Source organism: Melanaphis sacchari, unplaced genomic scaffold (assembly GCF_002803265.2).
Source record: "Melanaphis sacchari strain LSU unplaced genomic scaffold, SCAv2.0 Contig1685_pilon_pilon, whole genome shotgun sequence".
NCBI lineage: Eukaryota > Metazoa > Arthropoda > Insecta > Hemiptera > Aphididae > Melanaphis > Melanaphis sacchari.
Window position 1 is genome coordinate 1 of NW_020270775.1, and position 17,865 is coordinate 17,865.

The window sequence follows — 17,865 nt, forward strand, 5'->3', positions numbered from 1 at the left end:
AAAAACGGTGACATACGGAACTAAACCGGCATCGTATATAGCAACCGCCTGTTTAAAAAAATTGGCAGATGTGAAAATAAAAAACAATATCCAATAGCGAGCGAAGTGATTGCATCTGACTTTTATATGGACGATTTGCTGAACGGCGCGAGTACATTGTCGGAAGCAATTCAATTACGCAACAATTTAATAACAATATTAAATAATGCGGGACTACAATTAAGGAAATGGGTATCAAATCAAAAAAAGGTGTTATACTGAGGCCGCCGAGAGAACGCTACTCGCTCGTGCATCCAAATGATCGAGCTCCGCAGTATCGTACCTAAATTTCTCCCACTCTACCACCTAGTCGCCGCCGTAAATTCCCCTACTCAGTACGTAGCGATCGGTGGCTAATCCCACAGCCGCCGCCGCTTAGCAGTAAACGGTGGTTGTATACACCGGCTCAAGCAACACACTATGAAAAAAATAATACCTGGTGTCAGGCGTACCTATTGTGTATACAAAAACAATACAAATAATATGTATTTAACATCAGTATTTTATTTATGCATTTATGTAGTTATTCTAACAAAAATTAGTAATTGTACATTACATTACATTTTAATATGTATTAAGAAAAAAAAACAAAAACAAATATAAAAATACAAAATAAAAATAATTTAAATAGGCACAAGAAATCAATCTGAGTCTACATCCGAAGAACTTGTATCACCTGTTCCTATGGTAAGGATATGACGTTCTTCTTCGTCGGGTTGTCCGTCCATTACTTCATCACTTAAATGTTCAAGGTTCATAAACTTGTCTTCCTCCTTTATAGCATGTCCAACAAAATTGGTCCACATTTCTGGTGTTACATGTTCCACCCCTTTTTTTAGTAGCTCAAGTACGTCCTTTATTTTAAATGTGTTGTTGTGTGTCCGGACATAACTTTTTACCGATGACCACGCGAGCTCTATAGGATTTAGCTCGCAATGGTATGGCGGTAATCGCAATACGAGTTTTTTATTGTCTTTCGCGTATTCGTCAATGACGTATTTGTCGTATGAATCTTTTAATTGTCTCACTTTATTCATTAAATCATTTTTACACGTCGGATGGATAACAATCTCACCTCTACACTTAAGCCAATCTACGATTTCTTGTTTTTTCCAAGACATATTTGGTATTTTACATTTCTTCACCGAGTGATACGAGGCATTGTCCATCACAATTATGGCATTTTCTTTTAATAACGGCCGAATACGTACAAACCATTCATAGAATGTATCTCCATTCATCTCGTCGTGGTAGTCTGATGAATTTGTTTTCGATTCGAAACATAAAAGGCCTCCCGGGACAAAGCCATCTGTCGACCCGATGTGTAAAACGATGAGACGCTTACCTTTCCCGGAGGGTTCCTTTTGTCCTGTTGTTAGGCCTTCAAGAAATGCTCCACGTGATGATGTCACCGTCGTATCGACCCACTTTCTACCATGTGTTTCGCCAGCGTTGACCCATGTTTCATCTAAATAGTATATCGGTCTGTTTTGTGTTCTGTAATGCTGTATTTTGGTTAAAAAACTTCGGCGCCAAGTTATTATATCTTCTCTTTCGAGAAGTGCACTATTACGATTTTTTTTCACGTATTCAAATTGTAAATCTTTTAATACTGCCTGGAATGACTTACGTTTCATATTAGGCAATTCTTCATCCTCATTAATGGCTACCAACATTTTTTTAATTGTGGGTACTTCACGGTTCCTCCAAAAATTGTGAATTTTTTGCCTAATAGCGTTTTTATCAAATTCGTCGATTTTTTCAATTATTGTAGGTCTAAGTTTTTTCTTGGTAGGCATGAAACTGTACCTTGTTTTTTGTACTCAGACAATGTTGTTTGAACTGTACGTTGTCCAATACCCGAGGCTTTTGAAATTTCTAATAGCATTTGTCTGTAGGTCAATCGGGGGCTGTCTGGATCTTCAGACTGTTTTCCAACGAAATATTTGTAGAGGTTAATAACAACTTGCCTTTGACCAGTGCCAATAAACTTAAGAAAAAATATATATTTAAAAATTAAAAATATTCAATAGGAAAATAGTAATAGAAACACTTACTTTTCCTTTTGGATTTTTTTTAGCTGGAGATACAGTTACATGTTCGTCGTCCATGTTGTTAGGTTTTTAAACGTAAAAAATAAAAATGGCGGTTTCATAGAAAAAGCGAAAATTGTGTTCCCGAAAAAAACAAAAATGTTGTGTATCTTATATGTATTCAATAACATAGAATATCGAAGACACTATGATACGCTCTGTATACAAACACTGTCACCGTTTCCCGGTCGGCGGCGGCGTCGGTAGGCGGCAGCAGCTCCGCGACGGTGGCGACGACAGCGTCGGCGGCCAGAATTAACGGCGGCCAGCGTTTTAGAAGGTTTAATGGTGGGAATGCGCGAGAACGGAAGAATTTTGGTCGCCGCCCAGTAGCGTTCTCTCGGCGGCCTCAATATAGTCGATATTGCTAACATCGATAATGACCTACTACGAGTATTGAATCTAGATAACAACCCTATAAAAATGCTCGGACTATTTTGGGACCCGCATAATGACACGTATCGATATAAGGTCAACGAACCGATACAAAGATCTACGTCGATAGCGCCAATAACAAAACGCAATATATTATCGAACATTGCGACGATATTCGATCCTCTCGGTTTAATTGGTCCAATAGTCATAACAGCAAAAATTATAATGCAAAAATTGTGGCAAAAGGGTATTAATTGGGACGAGCAATTACCGTTATCAATACTAAAAGAATGGGAGACCTATTGGCATGAACTAATCAAAATAGAACAGATTACTATTCCAAGACGTGTAATCGGTTGCGACGGGAACGTGAACGTGCAAATTCACGGCTTCGCAGACGCGTCTACGGTAGCGTATGGTGCGTGTTTATAGTGTTTATACGTACGAACAGCCGACTGCGAAGGCAAACATTACACGCGCCTAATAATATCGAAATCCCGTGTTGCCCCGCTAAAAACAATTTCTCTAGCGCGATTAGAACTATGTGCTGCGGTATTATTAGTGCGTCTTTCAAAAAAAAAAAATCCCAAAATTACGTATAAAAGTAATACGTGAATATTATTGGTCGGACTCGTCAATCGTATTGTCATGGATAAACGCACCATCCTCTCAGTGGAAAACATTCGTCGCGCATCGAGTTGGAGAAATATACCAAGCAACGGCCAGTTCACAATGGAGACACGTAAAATCTGAGGATAATCCAGCCGACATAATATCACGCGGTTGTACTCCCGAAAAATTGCAAAATGATATTTTGTGGTGGGAGGGTCCACCTTGGATAAACAGTAATGAGGACGAGTGGCCATATAACGTGTCCGAAATAAAAATAAATGATAATGAAATTCCAGAAGAAAAGAAAAGTCTCGCATTGGTAACAGTCGTAAATGAAGAAATTCCAATAATAAAAAGGTATTCGACACTACCGAAACTATTAAGGGTAGTTGCCTACATCATAAGATGGAAACAGCGCGTGGTAAACAAAATACAGTTTACAACCAAAACGATCGAGTTAAGCGAGTTCAACGACTCAAAAGAAAAATTAATAAAAATTGTTCAACAACAGCATTTCAGTAGCGAAATAAATCGTTTAAAACACAAAAAATGTGTCCAATATAAGTAAATTACGTTTTTGGAGACCGTGGATAGATAAAAATAATATCTTACGGGTTGGAGGTCGATTAAACAAAACAGAAGCGATAAATATTGACACGAGGAACCCAATATTACTACCGGCAAAATCGAAGCTTACCAAATTAATATTTGAATACGAACACAGGCGGTTACTACATGCCGGTCCCCAAGCGCTGTTTTCCGGAATACGGGAACAATATTGGCCACTGGACGGTAGAAACATAGCAAGAAAAACTGTTCACAAATGCGTTCAATGTTTTCGCACAAAACCAGTAATATGTCAACCTATTTGTGGGGACTTGCCAAAAGACCGAATAGAGCCGCGAAGACCATTTTAAGTTTGCGGAGTAGACTACGCAGGACCAATTTTAGTAAAAACTAGTTTGCGAAGAAAAGCTCAAACGACGAAAGGTTATATTTGCGTTTTCATTTGTTTCGTAACTAAAGCAGTACATCTCGAATTGGTGGGAGACTTGAGTACTAATGCTTTTTTAGCGGCATTAAGAAGGTTTTGGTCTCGACGTGGAATGACCAAAACAATATACTCAGATAACGGTACCAACTTCGTAGGCGCAAACCAGCAATTGCAAGAACTGCAGAATTTATTTTTATCGGAACAGCATAAGCATCAAGTCCAAACGTTTTTGACCGAAATAGGTGTCAAATGGAAATTTATTCCACCTAGAGCTCCACACTTTGGCGGATTGTGGGAGGCAGCCGTAAAATCAGTAAAAGGACATTTACGTAAGACGTTAGGAAACGCAATGCTAATTTACGAAGAATTGTATACTGTGTTGGTACGTATAGAGGCATGTTTAAACTCACGTCCTATCACTCCCCTTTCATCCGACCCTACTGACTTAAGGGCACTTACTCCCGGCCACTTCCTTATCGGGAGTTCTCTGAACAGTATCCCGGATATCGATGTGTCTGCGATGGCGTCAAATCGATTGCGTAGATGGCAAAGAACTATCCAATTAACGCAACAAATATGGCATCAATGGCGCACGGAGTATCTGTCGCAATTGCAAGGACGGAAAAAATGGCTAACGTCAAAAGGAGCGCCACTTAAGGAAGGGACCCTAGTAATTCTCCGGGAAGAAAATATACCTCCGCTTCATTGGCGCTTGGGTAGAGTTACCAAAATATTAGCGGGCAACGACGGAGTAATGAGGGTAGCAATGGTGAAGACGGAACGAGGGGAAATAAAGCGGACAGTTCGAACTTTATGTCCATTACCCACTGACGAATAAAAAAAAAAAAAAAAAGATAAAAAAAATGTAATTATGTAAATATTATTTAATAATATATATAAATAATATTTATTTATAATATAAAAAAAAAAAATTAAAAAAAAAAAAAAGTTTAATTTATAAAAATGTAATTATATTTATTTTATACTGTACCTATACCATTTATTATTATTATTATATTGTCTGATAATTATTATTATTGCATGATCGCATGTTAATTGTTGTATTATTATCTGCTATTATTATTGTATTAAATTTTTAAAATGTTAGAGTAATACTTTTATAATATATTATGTAATATGTACTCGTATAATGGATTTTAGCACAGCTTAAAATGTCGGGCGGTATAATCAGTCTTGACGATTGATAGCAATCGGTCGTATCGGTTTTATTATTAAATGCGATTAGCACATCGGGCTGTGCCGTTGTAATGGCCTGATATCCGAGTCAGTCACCAGACAACTGCGACTGATGCGTTGTCAATCGTCAAAATATCTATAAGTGCGATAAGTGTGAACACAAAAATGTTTATTAAAAAATATAAAATATAATTAATACAATCAATTAAAATTAATTGTTATTGTTTCATTTAAAAGGAAATATATATAATAATATACTTTTCAAATTAAACAAATTAAATAGTCGTGCGCTCGATGTGTAAACGAACAGTCGCCGCATGACTCAAACAATAGTACTTATTAATAAGTCCATAATAAAAAATACGGAGTTTATTATAGATTAAATTAGGTATATCTGTATGATAAATATAAAATACACAAATATTGAAATAATAATGTACAAACGAGTAACTATATAATGTATAAAAAGTAATAATATTGTCAATAGTAAAAAAAAATCAGTCACATAAAGTATACAAGTTAAATATTTACACATAAATTAAAAAAACATTAAAAATCAGAATCATCTTCGTCATCAGAATTGCCGATAGTTAGTACAACTCTCTGTTGTTCTGCCATCAGTTCATCAATCAAATTGTCCATATTCCAAAACTTGTCTTCTGCTTTCGTGGTGTGGCTGATAAAGTTTTTCCACATCTCAACAGTAACTTTTACAGTACCTTCGATTAGAAGATTATGTACGTCGGCTAGCTTAAAAGTTTTGTTGTTGGCTTTTACGTGATTTTTGACGACAGACCAAGCTAATTCTATAGGATTTAGCTCACAGTGGTAGGGAGGTAAACGTAAGACTACTTTGTTTTGCTCCTTAACCATTTCGTCAATCACATAGGTTGAATACAAAGGTTTCAATCGTTTTACCACTTCTAATAACTCCGGAATTATCATCGAGTTATCGATTACCTCCCCTTTACTTGTGAGCCAATTGATGATGTCTGACTTTCGCCATTGTGTAGTTGGACATTTCTTTTTTTTCACTGAGTGATAAGGAGCGTTGTCCATCACAATCACACAATTTTCATTGAGTCTCGGCAAAACATCTTCCAACCAATCACGAAAAGAATCCCCATTCATCTCGTCGTGATAGTCTTGGGTGTTTTTTTTAGATTCGAAACATAGAAGCCCACCTGGAACAAATCCGTCTTCGGACCCTATGTGAACTACTATGAGTCGCTTCCCTTTACCTGTGGGATTGACTGCACCTGTTGATAGTCCCTGGGAAAAAGCGTCTTGGCTAGATTGTACAGTATTGTCACTCCATATTCTGCTCGTAACATCTCCAGCATTTACCCAAGTTTCGTCGAGAAAATAAATTTGACGACCTTCTTCTCTGTATTTTCGTAAATCTCTAATGTACTGTCTTCGCCAAAGAATTATCTCGTTTTTTTCAAGTAACGCGCTGTTACGACCTCGTTTAGCATATTCGAATTCCATTGATTTCATTAATCGATATAATGATGTGCGGGAGAAATTTGGTAGACTTTTATCTTCATTAACTACCGTCAACATTTTATCTAACGTCAGCAGATCACAGTTCCTTCTGATGGCATATTTATCAAAATCATCAACTTTTGTTTCAACGTTTTTGAAAATTTTTATTTTGTTTGGCGAAGACACTGTTTTGTTTTCGCGATATTGGGCAATTGTGTTTGAAATTGTCTTTTGACCAATTCCCAATTCCTTAGAGAGGATTTCGCGCTTTTCTAACAGTCAAATTTGGATCGACTGCCAATTTGGATTTATACGCATTAATAATCATTTCACGTTGACGTGAACAAACAAACTAAAAAAAATAAATATATCTTGTTATCTACATTTTTATAAAAATGAAAATCGACTTTTTCAATTTTAAACGTTTTTAAATGAAGTGAGAAATTTAGTACTACAATAGTAATATTACTTAACATTTTTTTTTAAATTTTTTATACTAATTTATCACAATAATAGTTTTTAAAAAAATGTTTGAAAGCGAGAATATTATTTACCAAGCACTGAATTTGCACATTAATTTTTATAAAAAACATTTCGAAATTTAAAATTGTAAATTTATTTAATAAATTATTTTAAAACAATAAATTTATACCATATAATTAGTGTAATTAACTTTCGAGTTCATTATACCTTACTGGAAATAACGTAAAATAGTATGAATAGTTTCATCGTAAAAAAAGATAATATCTTTAAATTAATCTTTATATTTTTAAAATTGCATTGCATATAGTAAAATTAATAGTACCTACCAATATAAAATAAGTTTTAAGTTGTAAATAGTTTTAAATTGTGTTTGAATTATTACATCGTATTGTATTTTATTTTCATACCCTACCTATCAAAATCGAATATTCACATGTTGGGTTGATTTTTTTTACAAAAGTTAAGTTTATAAATGAATAATGAGCAGTTTTATATTACGTAATTTCCAGTGTTGGTGAAATTACTATTTTTTGGTAATTAAATTACATTACTAATTCCTTATCAAAATTGTAACTAAATTTTTTTAAGTTAATTTTTATTTATTTGGTAAATTTACATTTTTTTTGAGTTTAAAAAGTAATGTAATTACAAATATAAATAATTAATACTACTATAATTACTTGTTGTTATTAAGAAAAAAATGTTTTAAGGCTACGGTACTGAGAAAGACTTAAAAAAGCAAAATATCATTTTAACTTTTAAATATGCAAAAATATGCAACATAGAATTTCACATTTAACATCTTAGGTTTTTAAAACAAATTAATAGCTCAAATATACGTCTCCAGATCCTCTAAAAAGAAATGTGTAAATGCTAGAAGTTATGAGTTCTGATCATAATAGTTACTAAAAATATACAATTTAACTATAATATTTTTTTTTTAAGTTTCTTTCAATCTTTCAAAATTAAACGGATTTTAATATTATTTTTTCTTCATATTACAAGTAAATAAACTCTATGAAATAGCTGTTTTCAAATGTTCAAAAAAATGTAAGTGGTTATATTATGTCACGTTTTTAAATTTGAATATTTGTTACTTTACGGCTTCTATGAAATAGTCGATATTCATTTTCTTAAACAATTGATTCAAGTTAAAAAAATATACATACCTTTCCTTTGATATTTCGTTTAACCGGCGACGAAAATTCTACTCCAGCCATTTCTTCTTCGGTAAATAAAATAAAATTAAAAAAATAATAATGAAAAATCAAATGCAATTTAGGTACTGAGCGTTTGCTAGTGACGGTGTGCTGCGTGTAAACAGGATATTACAAATGATACACAAAAAAGATTGGAATTTGAATCGTTCGGTATAACGACCAGTCAAATATTTATCATCGGTTAGGAGCGCTAGCAACCATGCTAATCAAACAAGTGGTTCCCTGGGACAAAGTGGGGGATGCGCGCCGCCGAACGGAAATTGGTCGCCGCCCGGTGTCTTCTCTTTTGAAACGGAGTATAGCGTTTCTCCTGAAAGAACGTTCTCAAAATTAAAATTGGTGAAAACAAGGTTTCGAAGTACCGTGTGTGAAGACATGCTTGAAGCACGTTTGATGATGTCTTGTGAATGTGATATTCCAATTAATGTAGACACTATTATCAAACGTTTTGCGTCATGTAGTACAGAATTGTCAAAACTATTATTGTAATGTCTAAAGTTTTATTTAATATAAATTCTAATACTGAGTTATTTATATAATTTAAATGTAATCATATGTTATATAATTATAAATTATACTTAAGTAGTTTATTAGTTTGGTATTCAATTAAAACATTTTTTATAAATGCTCATTTTAAATAACTATTATTGATAATAAATTGAGTACTCATGTCTTACTGTCAAGGGGTAGGGGGGCAAAGCCCCCCACGACTCTGTTTAAACTGCTTGAGTGGGTAGATACTTTTTGGATTCTATCGCCCCTCCAAATAAAATTTAGTTCGGCGTCACTGTTGGAAAATAAGCATAAAAAGACCAATGCTCAAATATTATTAAGATTTCAGGTTCAAAGAAGTGTCTAAGTCATACCTAAATCGTTTAATCCAGAAAGACAAAAAGAAAATTTTGATATCTGGGATTTTGAGATGAGCAAGGTAAATTTTGATTTACCGGAGTCATTAAACCAAAATTTACGTTATGTTCTTTTCAAACTAAGAATACACTTGAGAGACCATCTATTTAACGAAGAACCATGAAAATCAGTGATTAATAGACTAAAAAAATATTGATTTATGTATTATTATCTTACAATACTATGTACTTTTTCTTCTTTTTCACTCTATTATCTTAAATAAAGAGGATATTTGTTAGATTAAATAATCCGTACTTTGGTATCATTGGTAAATAATTATTTTAATAAACTTTAGAATTACACAAATATTCATAGTTAATAATCATTATATAATAATTTTTTTTTATTGAACTTAAGCCCGGCGACTAGGGCCATTAGCTGTTGTAAAGGTTATGAACTGTGGTAGGAGTAAAGTTGGTACGGTAGGTTGTTTTTTTTTACGATTGTTACGGGCGCAGATCGGTGTGTAAGATGCTCGATAGCTGTGACGCAACGATTGACTGAAGCGAAACGCATGGTGCGACAGAATTGTCCGATTGACGTCTTAAATTATTGCTATCTATCTACTGTAGGGAAAATATTATTTTTCTTAAATTGTCTTGGCTCAAACATTATTTTTCCCTTTTTTTCAAAACCACGTTTTTGAAACATGTTTCTTTTAATCACACTAAATTCATTCACTCTTCATTTCATCTTAAGACTCAATTTCAATTACGTAAAAACAAATTCTTAATTATTTTCTTATATTTATTAAATTGTTCTGTGTACGGGATCATGATTCAAATAATGTCCACCCAATTATGTTATTATACCCGAAGAGAATTTATAAATTAATTAAATAAGAAAATAAATAATAACGAATGTTAGAATTTAATAGTTAGAAGTAAGAAATTGTGAAATAGCATTTATGTGATATATCCGTGGACATGTTCTTCATGCTTAATAGATACTCAAAAAATATAAACATAACCAAAATAAAATTTACAAATAAACTTTAATCCGTTAATTCTTTGCAAATCAAACTATGGTACCAAACCAAATTGTTTTTTTTTTTTTTTTTGTACTTATTATTTATAGTTCATGCGTTTTCTATACTAAACATAATACATTTTTAAACATATTTATATTAAATATTACAACCAAATTTTTGCCATGTTTGATAGTTTGTTGTATATTTAAAATCATATAACTTACTCATATAATATAGATTCATCACATTTTCTGTAAAAAATAGAATCTTGATATTGAAGTGTTATATAATAAAATAGTAAAATATAACTTGAAACATAACAATAGTTTTTCATTGCCGAAGCAATCGCTATCCTAAAAGCCATGAAATATTCACTAGAAAACCAAAATAATAACTTCGTCATCCTTAGTAATTCTCTAAGCTCTATAACAAACATCCCCAATACTTAAAACCCAATGACATATCAAAAAAAATCATCTCACCATCTCTGCACACCTCACCAAAGGAAATATTATTAAATTAATGTGGATTCCACTGATTCTATGCCACTCATCAATAAACGGCAATGAAAAATCTGATACGCTCGCTAAAAAAACAGGATCAAATGCCCTCAAAAGCAATATAACAAACATCTCTGCTCAAGACGCTAAATGAATAATTAAACTTAGTATATCAGCACAATCCTGAAAAAACCTCTGGTCAAAATACTTAACTTAATGAAATAAAGCAATCAACCCAACATTGGCCGAATAATCACAAAAACCGGAAAATAGAAACTAACATCAATAGACTCAAAAATGACACACCAGACTTACCCATGGATTCCTGATGACACGAAAAGAACCCCCATATGCCCTTCCTGTGGTGTCAACCTAACAATAAACACATCATGACCGAGTGTAACACATATCGCGACGCAAGGGATCACAACCAGCTATCGGAAGACCTATTTGAATGCCTTGGACCCAATCTGCCAGTCTCCAACATAATCGCCTTCCTTCAATAAACTGTACTGTTCAAATTAATTTAAGCTTTCTCTTTCATTGTATAATATACTAAATTTATAACCCCCTTTTTTTGTCTTCTTTTATAATCCATCTTCCAAAACATAACATTCTGTAATTTATATATATCGCCCAATGGCCTTGATGCCGAGAGTTTATCTTAATAATAAAAAAAAATTGTTTTTCATTTATAAAGCTTTGTTTTTTAAATTTTTTTTAATATTATTTCATCTTTAAACAAAAACCCGCTAGGAAAAATCGTTGCATTTCGAATTTTTCGAAAAAAATTTAAAAAAAAGGGTAAAATTCATTAGACGTTTATTTATTTATTAAAAATACGGGCTGAGCCTAATGGTTACATTACAAAAATATTTAAGTACATAGTTGAATTTTTTTCATGTCTTCAATGGTTTTATTAGTTTGCAGCAGGTCTCCGTGCGTTCCCATCGTTACCTTGTTTATTTAATTCATTGTAGTTTTTTCTCTATGTTTATCATGATTTGCTTCATGTACTCCATTCTTGGTCTATCCTCTTTCGATATGACATTTAATGTTGCCTTCTACAACGTTTTTCGGTAGGCTTTCTTGGCACAATAGATTTTCTATAATTTTGTCTCTTTTAATTTTTTTGGTATACTGAAATTTTCATTTTTCCATTATTTTAGCTAATACTGCTTCATTCGTTGTTCTTTAAAATAATTTAATCTTTAGAATTTTACGATAACACCATATTTCAAAGACTTCATGTTTCTCTTTCTCTACTATATCTCTGTACCTACTTACTGATTGTCAAAGTTTCACAACCACATAAACATGCTCCACACTTATGTTTTTAAAAACTTTTTTGAAAAGCCCTCCTTGTTCATGCTATTCTATTTATAATGTCATATTTTCATTGGTTACCTTTCGTTATATTATTTCCCAAATAATATAAGTGATTCATTTGTCCTACGTAAGTGCGTTATCTAATATTTTATTTAGCTAAATTGGATTTGTCTTGTTGCAAACCTTAATTTTTGTCTTTTTTGATTTGACCCAAAATATTTTATTTACTACGAATAAGATTTGTCATGTCATCATCCGTTTCTGAATTAAAATCAATATCATCAACAAAACTAATTGCTTTAATTATTTCTCTACCTATTTTAAGTCCACGCTTAAATTATATTTATTCATCGCATTTTTTATGTATAAATTAAACAATTGGCAATAGGTTACAGCCCTGTCGTACATCTTTTTTAATTTTTGCTTCTTCTTCTTTTTCATCACGATGTATTAATTAAATTTGGTATACATAAATTACAGATATATCTTCTGTTATAATACTTGATTATAAATGTTCGTAAGGTATCGAATAATTTTTTTCACTTTGAATTATTGAAAGTCTTCTCTTAATCGACGAAAACCATAAATGTATCTTTATGCTTTCCTTTTTGTTTTTTATGAGTACTCTTTGTGTTATGATTACCTCCCTAAATTCAAATGTCTTCTATTGTTTTATTTATCCAACTTATAATTCATTTTGTGATGATTTTAAATTTTGTGGTGAGGGTTATTATTCTGTACTTTTAATATTTTCATGTTTTTTTCTCTTTTAGAATCAGTATTAAAATCACTAATAGTTTTTCAATTTAAATATATTTCATCACATATATACCATACGCTTTGTTATTCATAAGGAGGTAAACCGTATGATTAAATTCTGCACATAAGAAATAATGTACTTTATTCTCTTTATATAATACGTTACGGTTAAAGTACGAATATCGGTAAATGTCCGAAATTTATACATTATATATGGTATAAACTACCATAAAGCAAAGGTAAAGAATATCACATAATTGTTAAAAAAAATCGGGCTTTTACTAACGCTGATTGTTTATTCTAGGATTTACCAAATCTCGTTTGTAAAAGTCCAAACTACAAAAACCATTCGGAGTTTGATTAAACTAATTTATGTATCCTAGGTGTTACGGAAATCATTCATTTTTTGTCGAAATTCGGACATTTACCGTAACATATATTATTCTCCTCCTCAAGTACCATATTTAAGTTATTCTCATAAAATTATTCTTTTCATATTCTTTCTATCTTCAACTTTCTGATCAGTTTCTACTGTTTCTAGTAGTACATTTCAGTTTTTGCTTATTATAGATCTAGCATTATATTTTCTTTTATGTAAAACCTTTTTAATTTTTGATTGTGCAGGTTTACTTCATCCTCTTTTCAAACATTTTTCTGCTTTCTTTAATTGTTTTTTCTAACAATTCTTCCTTAGATATTATTATCATTATTTATAAGTCATTTCACACGAGTTTGTATTTTTATTGTTTATGAGTGTTATATTAATTTTATAACTTTGTTCTTTAATTTATTTGTTCAACTACTTCACCTGTTATCCAAGGTTTTCTAGTCACTTTCTTCTGAGTTTCTATTATTTCCTCTGCCTGGTTCTTTAAAATTGTCTTATTATTATCGTATTTATTTTTCAATATACTGTATCATTGTGCAAAAATTTTCGTCATACATTTTCAGCGGTGACTGGCGTTTTTTTACGACATTACGACTTTTATATTTTACGTCTAATAAAAGGTAAAAAAATTCCGACCGACAACAATAACTTAAAAGTACTTGTTATCCATATCAGTGATATAAGTGATATTATGCATATCATATTGTATTTATTATTCGTATTTAAGATCTGTATTTTATTTATGATTTAGCCTTCAAAGTGAATTGTAGTTTTTACGGGGCGTGTCAATAAAGCTACTATAGATCAAATATAATTTCATTACATTTTCAATTTTTTAACATAAAATAATGAATTTCATTAAATAATTGATTAAACTCAAATTTTATACCCTGGTCGTTTAAAAAATAAATAAAAACAAAAAGCCAGCCCCTACTTTATTCAATTTAACCCAACAATGAAAAAAAAAAAAAAAAAAATGGAATAAAAAATTATCAACGTCATTTTAATACGGAGCTATTTCAAAAATTTAAATGGCTATGCGTGTGTGATTTACCGTAAAATTATTTTATTTTTTGTGTTTGTTTTAATGGTGATTTATCATAGAGCAAGACTGGTGTAATAGATTTGATACCTTTTGTCCAAAAAAGTAAAAACGAAAATTCATTTAAATATCAACAAAATGAAGCGAATTAAAAAAAATTTGGGTACGGTTAACATTTGAAGCCAAATCAATACCGGTTATAAATAACATAATGAAAAGATTTTTAAAAATCGCGATACTTAAAATTTTTTGTTAAATTTTGTGGTAATTATGAATTGTTTTTGCGTAGTCATTATGAAAAATTTTCATCAAAATATCAAGAGTTATTCGTGGTTCAATTGGCTTTGCTCAATCTTGGCTCCAAATTTAAGAGATTATTTTCAAAATACTGTGGTTTTTAATGGAAAATCTAAAATAATTCAAAATTAGTTATTAATCATACGATCATAAGATGATGATGAAATAATAAGTGTTCAGAATATGCCAGTATATCTCTGTTTGAATTTTTTTTATCAAAAAGGTATATTAGCCTTGGGAATCGTACGGTATAAAATAATTTTTAATTGTGAACTTCCAGATAAACAAATTTACAAATATATAATCAACCAAAAAGAAGAAAATAAATTGATAAAGTATCATCTTATGGACTACCGCCATTGTCTTTAGTTTTGTGGAAGGATTATAAAGTAGTCACACTTTTATCCACGTATTGTGGAAATAATTAAATTTCCTTTGTAAAACATTACGATGAAAATGAAAAATAAAATAAGTTAAAATTGCCCATTTTTGATTAAAGAGTATAATTGGCCTATGGATGGTGTAGGTTTACTTGATAGTTGTACAAGCAGGTACAATATTAAAATTAAGTCTCGCAAATGGTACAGGAGAATATTTTACCATTTATTAAATATTAAAGTAGTGGATTTATGAATACTCTATAAATAAATTTTTAAATATCCCAAGTTCACTTTGGCTGGTTGAGAAAATATCTATCCTAAACATTGTGTAAAATTGGTGAAGTAAGACCAAAAAAAAAAAAAAAAAGGAAAACCCTCTACATTACTGCAGAATAAAATAAGTATCATTATACCTCGATCATTTAGAATCTTAACTTTAGATCAATAAAAGGCGTGATAATAGATCAAACAAGTTTTTGTCCAATTCGAATCGATAAAAAGAGTGATATAAATATCCAAATCGCAAAGGTTGAACAAACAACTAGTGCTCAAAATGTAAAATTTATTTGTGCAACAATAAATCACATACATGTTTCCAGTTATATCACTACAAATAAATTTTAAAAATAAATTCCTTTTTTTTAAACCTTTTATAACAATTATAAGTTAAAGTTATGTTTAAATATTTAAAAAATTAATTTTGAGTTTTTTTTTTCATAATAATTAAAGTCCTGGTAAAATTTTGTATTATGAAGTCTTTTGTACACTGCAGCAATTATGCGACATATTAAAAATTTATATTTTTCATAGTTAGTAAATATGCTTGTATAAAGTTTAATATTTTTTTCAGATCTACGCCTTGAAAATAAGTTTAAAAAATTTAATCAAAAAAAAAAAAAGTTGTATATTTAAAGGTTAATTGAATTAATGGTAAGTATTTTTTTACAGAATAGCAGAATTAATCAAACAACAGATCTAAAGAAGTTTTTAACAAATGTATTAATTTTTGGCTAATCATATTTTTAAAAATATTCATCATGTTAACTGCCTTTGATCAAGCAAAAAATACAGATGTAATACAAATATAAAAATCAATTAACTATTTTCATAAAATAAATTTTAAAATACGCGATGATATTACAGGTATTAGTGAGTACATTTCAAAACATCCAGACATTGAGAGTATTTCGTAAATAAGAAGGGTTAATGATAATATTAATTCTAGAAAATTCATTGCATTGAAAGTATGTAACGTAATATGTATTCTAGCTTAAAGTCGTTTTTCTTTTACCAAATATCTAACAGCACATTATATTCTTCAAAATGATAAAGAGAAAATTTATAAAAAAAAAATTTCACTAAATTTTCATATTAATTTAAAACTCAAATATTCGTTAATTATTTTTATTTTATTTTATGTGCATACGTATTCATAAACTGTAAATGAACTATACGATACATGATATTAAATCTAATTAGATGAGTATCGTATACGCAGATAAAAATATATTTTGATATTCGTTGGATATTATTAATCGTTTCTTGGTCAAGGCACATTTTAATTTGTTTATAAAACTTTAACAAATTAAATTAAATACATTAAATGAGAATAATACCTTTAATTAATTTTTCGCATTGTTCGTCATCATCTAATCCACCTAAACAGGTTATTATTTATTGTTTTATAATATGTCATATGTTTCGATAAAAATAAAAATATAATGAATCCATGTCAAACACGAAAAATTACTAAAAATAATTTTACCATGTTTGATTTTTAAAAACTAATTTTCATTGTAATGTAAATCTATTATTTTATACAATTTATTTATCCACCTATTTATACGAGTTTCAAAATTTTTAAATTTACAATTGAATAATGTAGTTAATTACCAATAGGACATTGAATTATTTCTCCATGAATAATTCTGAAACATAACCATAAAAGTGCCAATGTGAAGTACATAGTGTCTATAAAATTACAACTTGTTTTATTCACACATTTAATAAAATATTAGAAAAGTATCATTAATTGAATTTGAATATTATTTTATAGAATGTCATCAATCGAAGCGAATAGCTGAAACACAAATGTAACGATAATTTAAGTTTTAATGTGAAATAAATACTTTTGTTTCTGTATGATCACACTTGTATTATACCTCAGATGTTATATATTTGCTTTAAGTTGTAGCGTACATAATTATTTAACATGTGTAATTTTTACACTTTATAATAATGTGTATAGATCACAAATGTTCAATTAAAAACATTTTAGATTGAAAAATAAAATTCAAATACCTATCTAATTTTCTATTTTATAAAATGGGTTTCTTTTTAATATTACATGCTAATAAAATTTCCATTTCTGAATGTGAATAGAGTGATAAATGTGATAATATACAAACTATTTTAAATTTTAATAGATTTTTTTTTAATTTAAGTAATTTAAATTAAAATTAGGCATCCCAAAAATGTTAATTGTAAAATAAAAATTTAAAGATACATTGGTCCGGGTATAAATCAATTGCGCCGAAAATCACAGGTAAAAAAAAAAAAATTATTGAATGGGAAAAAGCTATATATCAATTGCGCTGATCGATTCTTAAATATATTATTATATATACTTGTATAATACAATTAACCGACATGACAAATTATTAGACATGGCAAAATGAAGTATGATATTTGACCATTTGTTCGACATATTTTTAATTGCCTTACAATCTGATAAAGCTGATGTTGCCAGATAAGTCACTTTTGTATTAAATATTTTAAAACTTTTACAGT

The 17,865-nt window shown here is 30.3% G+C and overlaps 2 protein-coding genes and 1 long non-coding RNA gene across 3 annotated transcripts; all 3 read right to left on the reverse strand.

Annotated features, from left to right (window-relative positions):
* Positions 1 to 680: 680 nt before the first annotated feature.
* Positions 681 to 1,715, reverse strand: LOC112592311. The gene has a single exon (XM_025336330.1). It carries the CDS (start codon positions 1,713 to 1,715, stop codon positions 681 to 683), a length of 1,035 nt encoding a protein of 344 aa, XP_025192115.1.
* A 4,144-nt stretch (positions 1,716 to 5,859) lies between these two features.
* Positions 5,860 to 8,501, reverse strand: LOC112592312. Its single transcript, XM_025336331.1, has 2 exons — positions 8,451 to 8,501; positions 5,860 to 7,047 (listed from the first exon to the last, which is right to left on the reverse strand). The coding sequence occupies exons 1-2, from the start codon at positions 8,499 to 8,501 to the stop codon at positions 5,860 to 5,862; spliced, it is 1,239 nt and encodes a 412-aa protein (XP_025192116.1).
* A 2,094-nt stretch (positions 8,502 to 10,595) lies between these two features.
* Positions 10,596 to 17,092, reverse strand: LOC112592313. The gene is made up of 3 exons (XR_003114551.1): positions 16,969 to 17,092; positions 16,692 to 16,733; positions 10,596 to 10,631 (listed from the first exon to the last, which is right to left on the reverse strand). It is a non-coding gene; the product is annotated as an uncharacterized LOC112592313 (long non-coding RNA).
* Between the last annotated feature and the right edge of the window lie 773 nt (positions 17,093 to 17,865).

Coding starts and splice junctions, on each gene's coding strand:
- LOC112592312 (XM_025336331.1), bottom strand. CDS start 8,501: ATGGCTGGAGTAGAATTTTCGTCGCCGGTTAAACGAAATATCAAAGGA. Junction 7,048..8,450: donor AACGAAATATCAAAGGAAAG/GTATGTATATTT, acceptor ATCCTCTCTAAG/GAATTGGGAATTGGTCAAAA.
- LOC112592311 (XM_025336330.1), bottom strand. CDS start 1,715: ATGTTGGTAGCCATTAATGAGGATGAAGAATTGCCTAATATGAAACGT.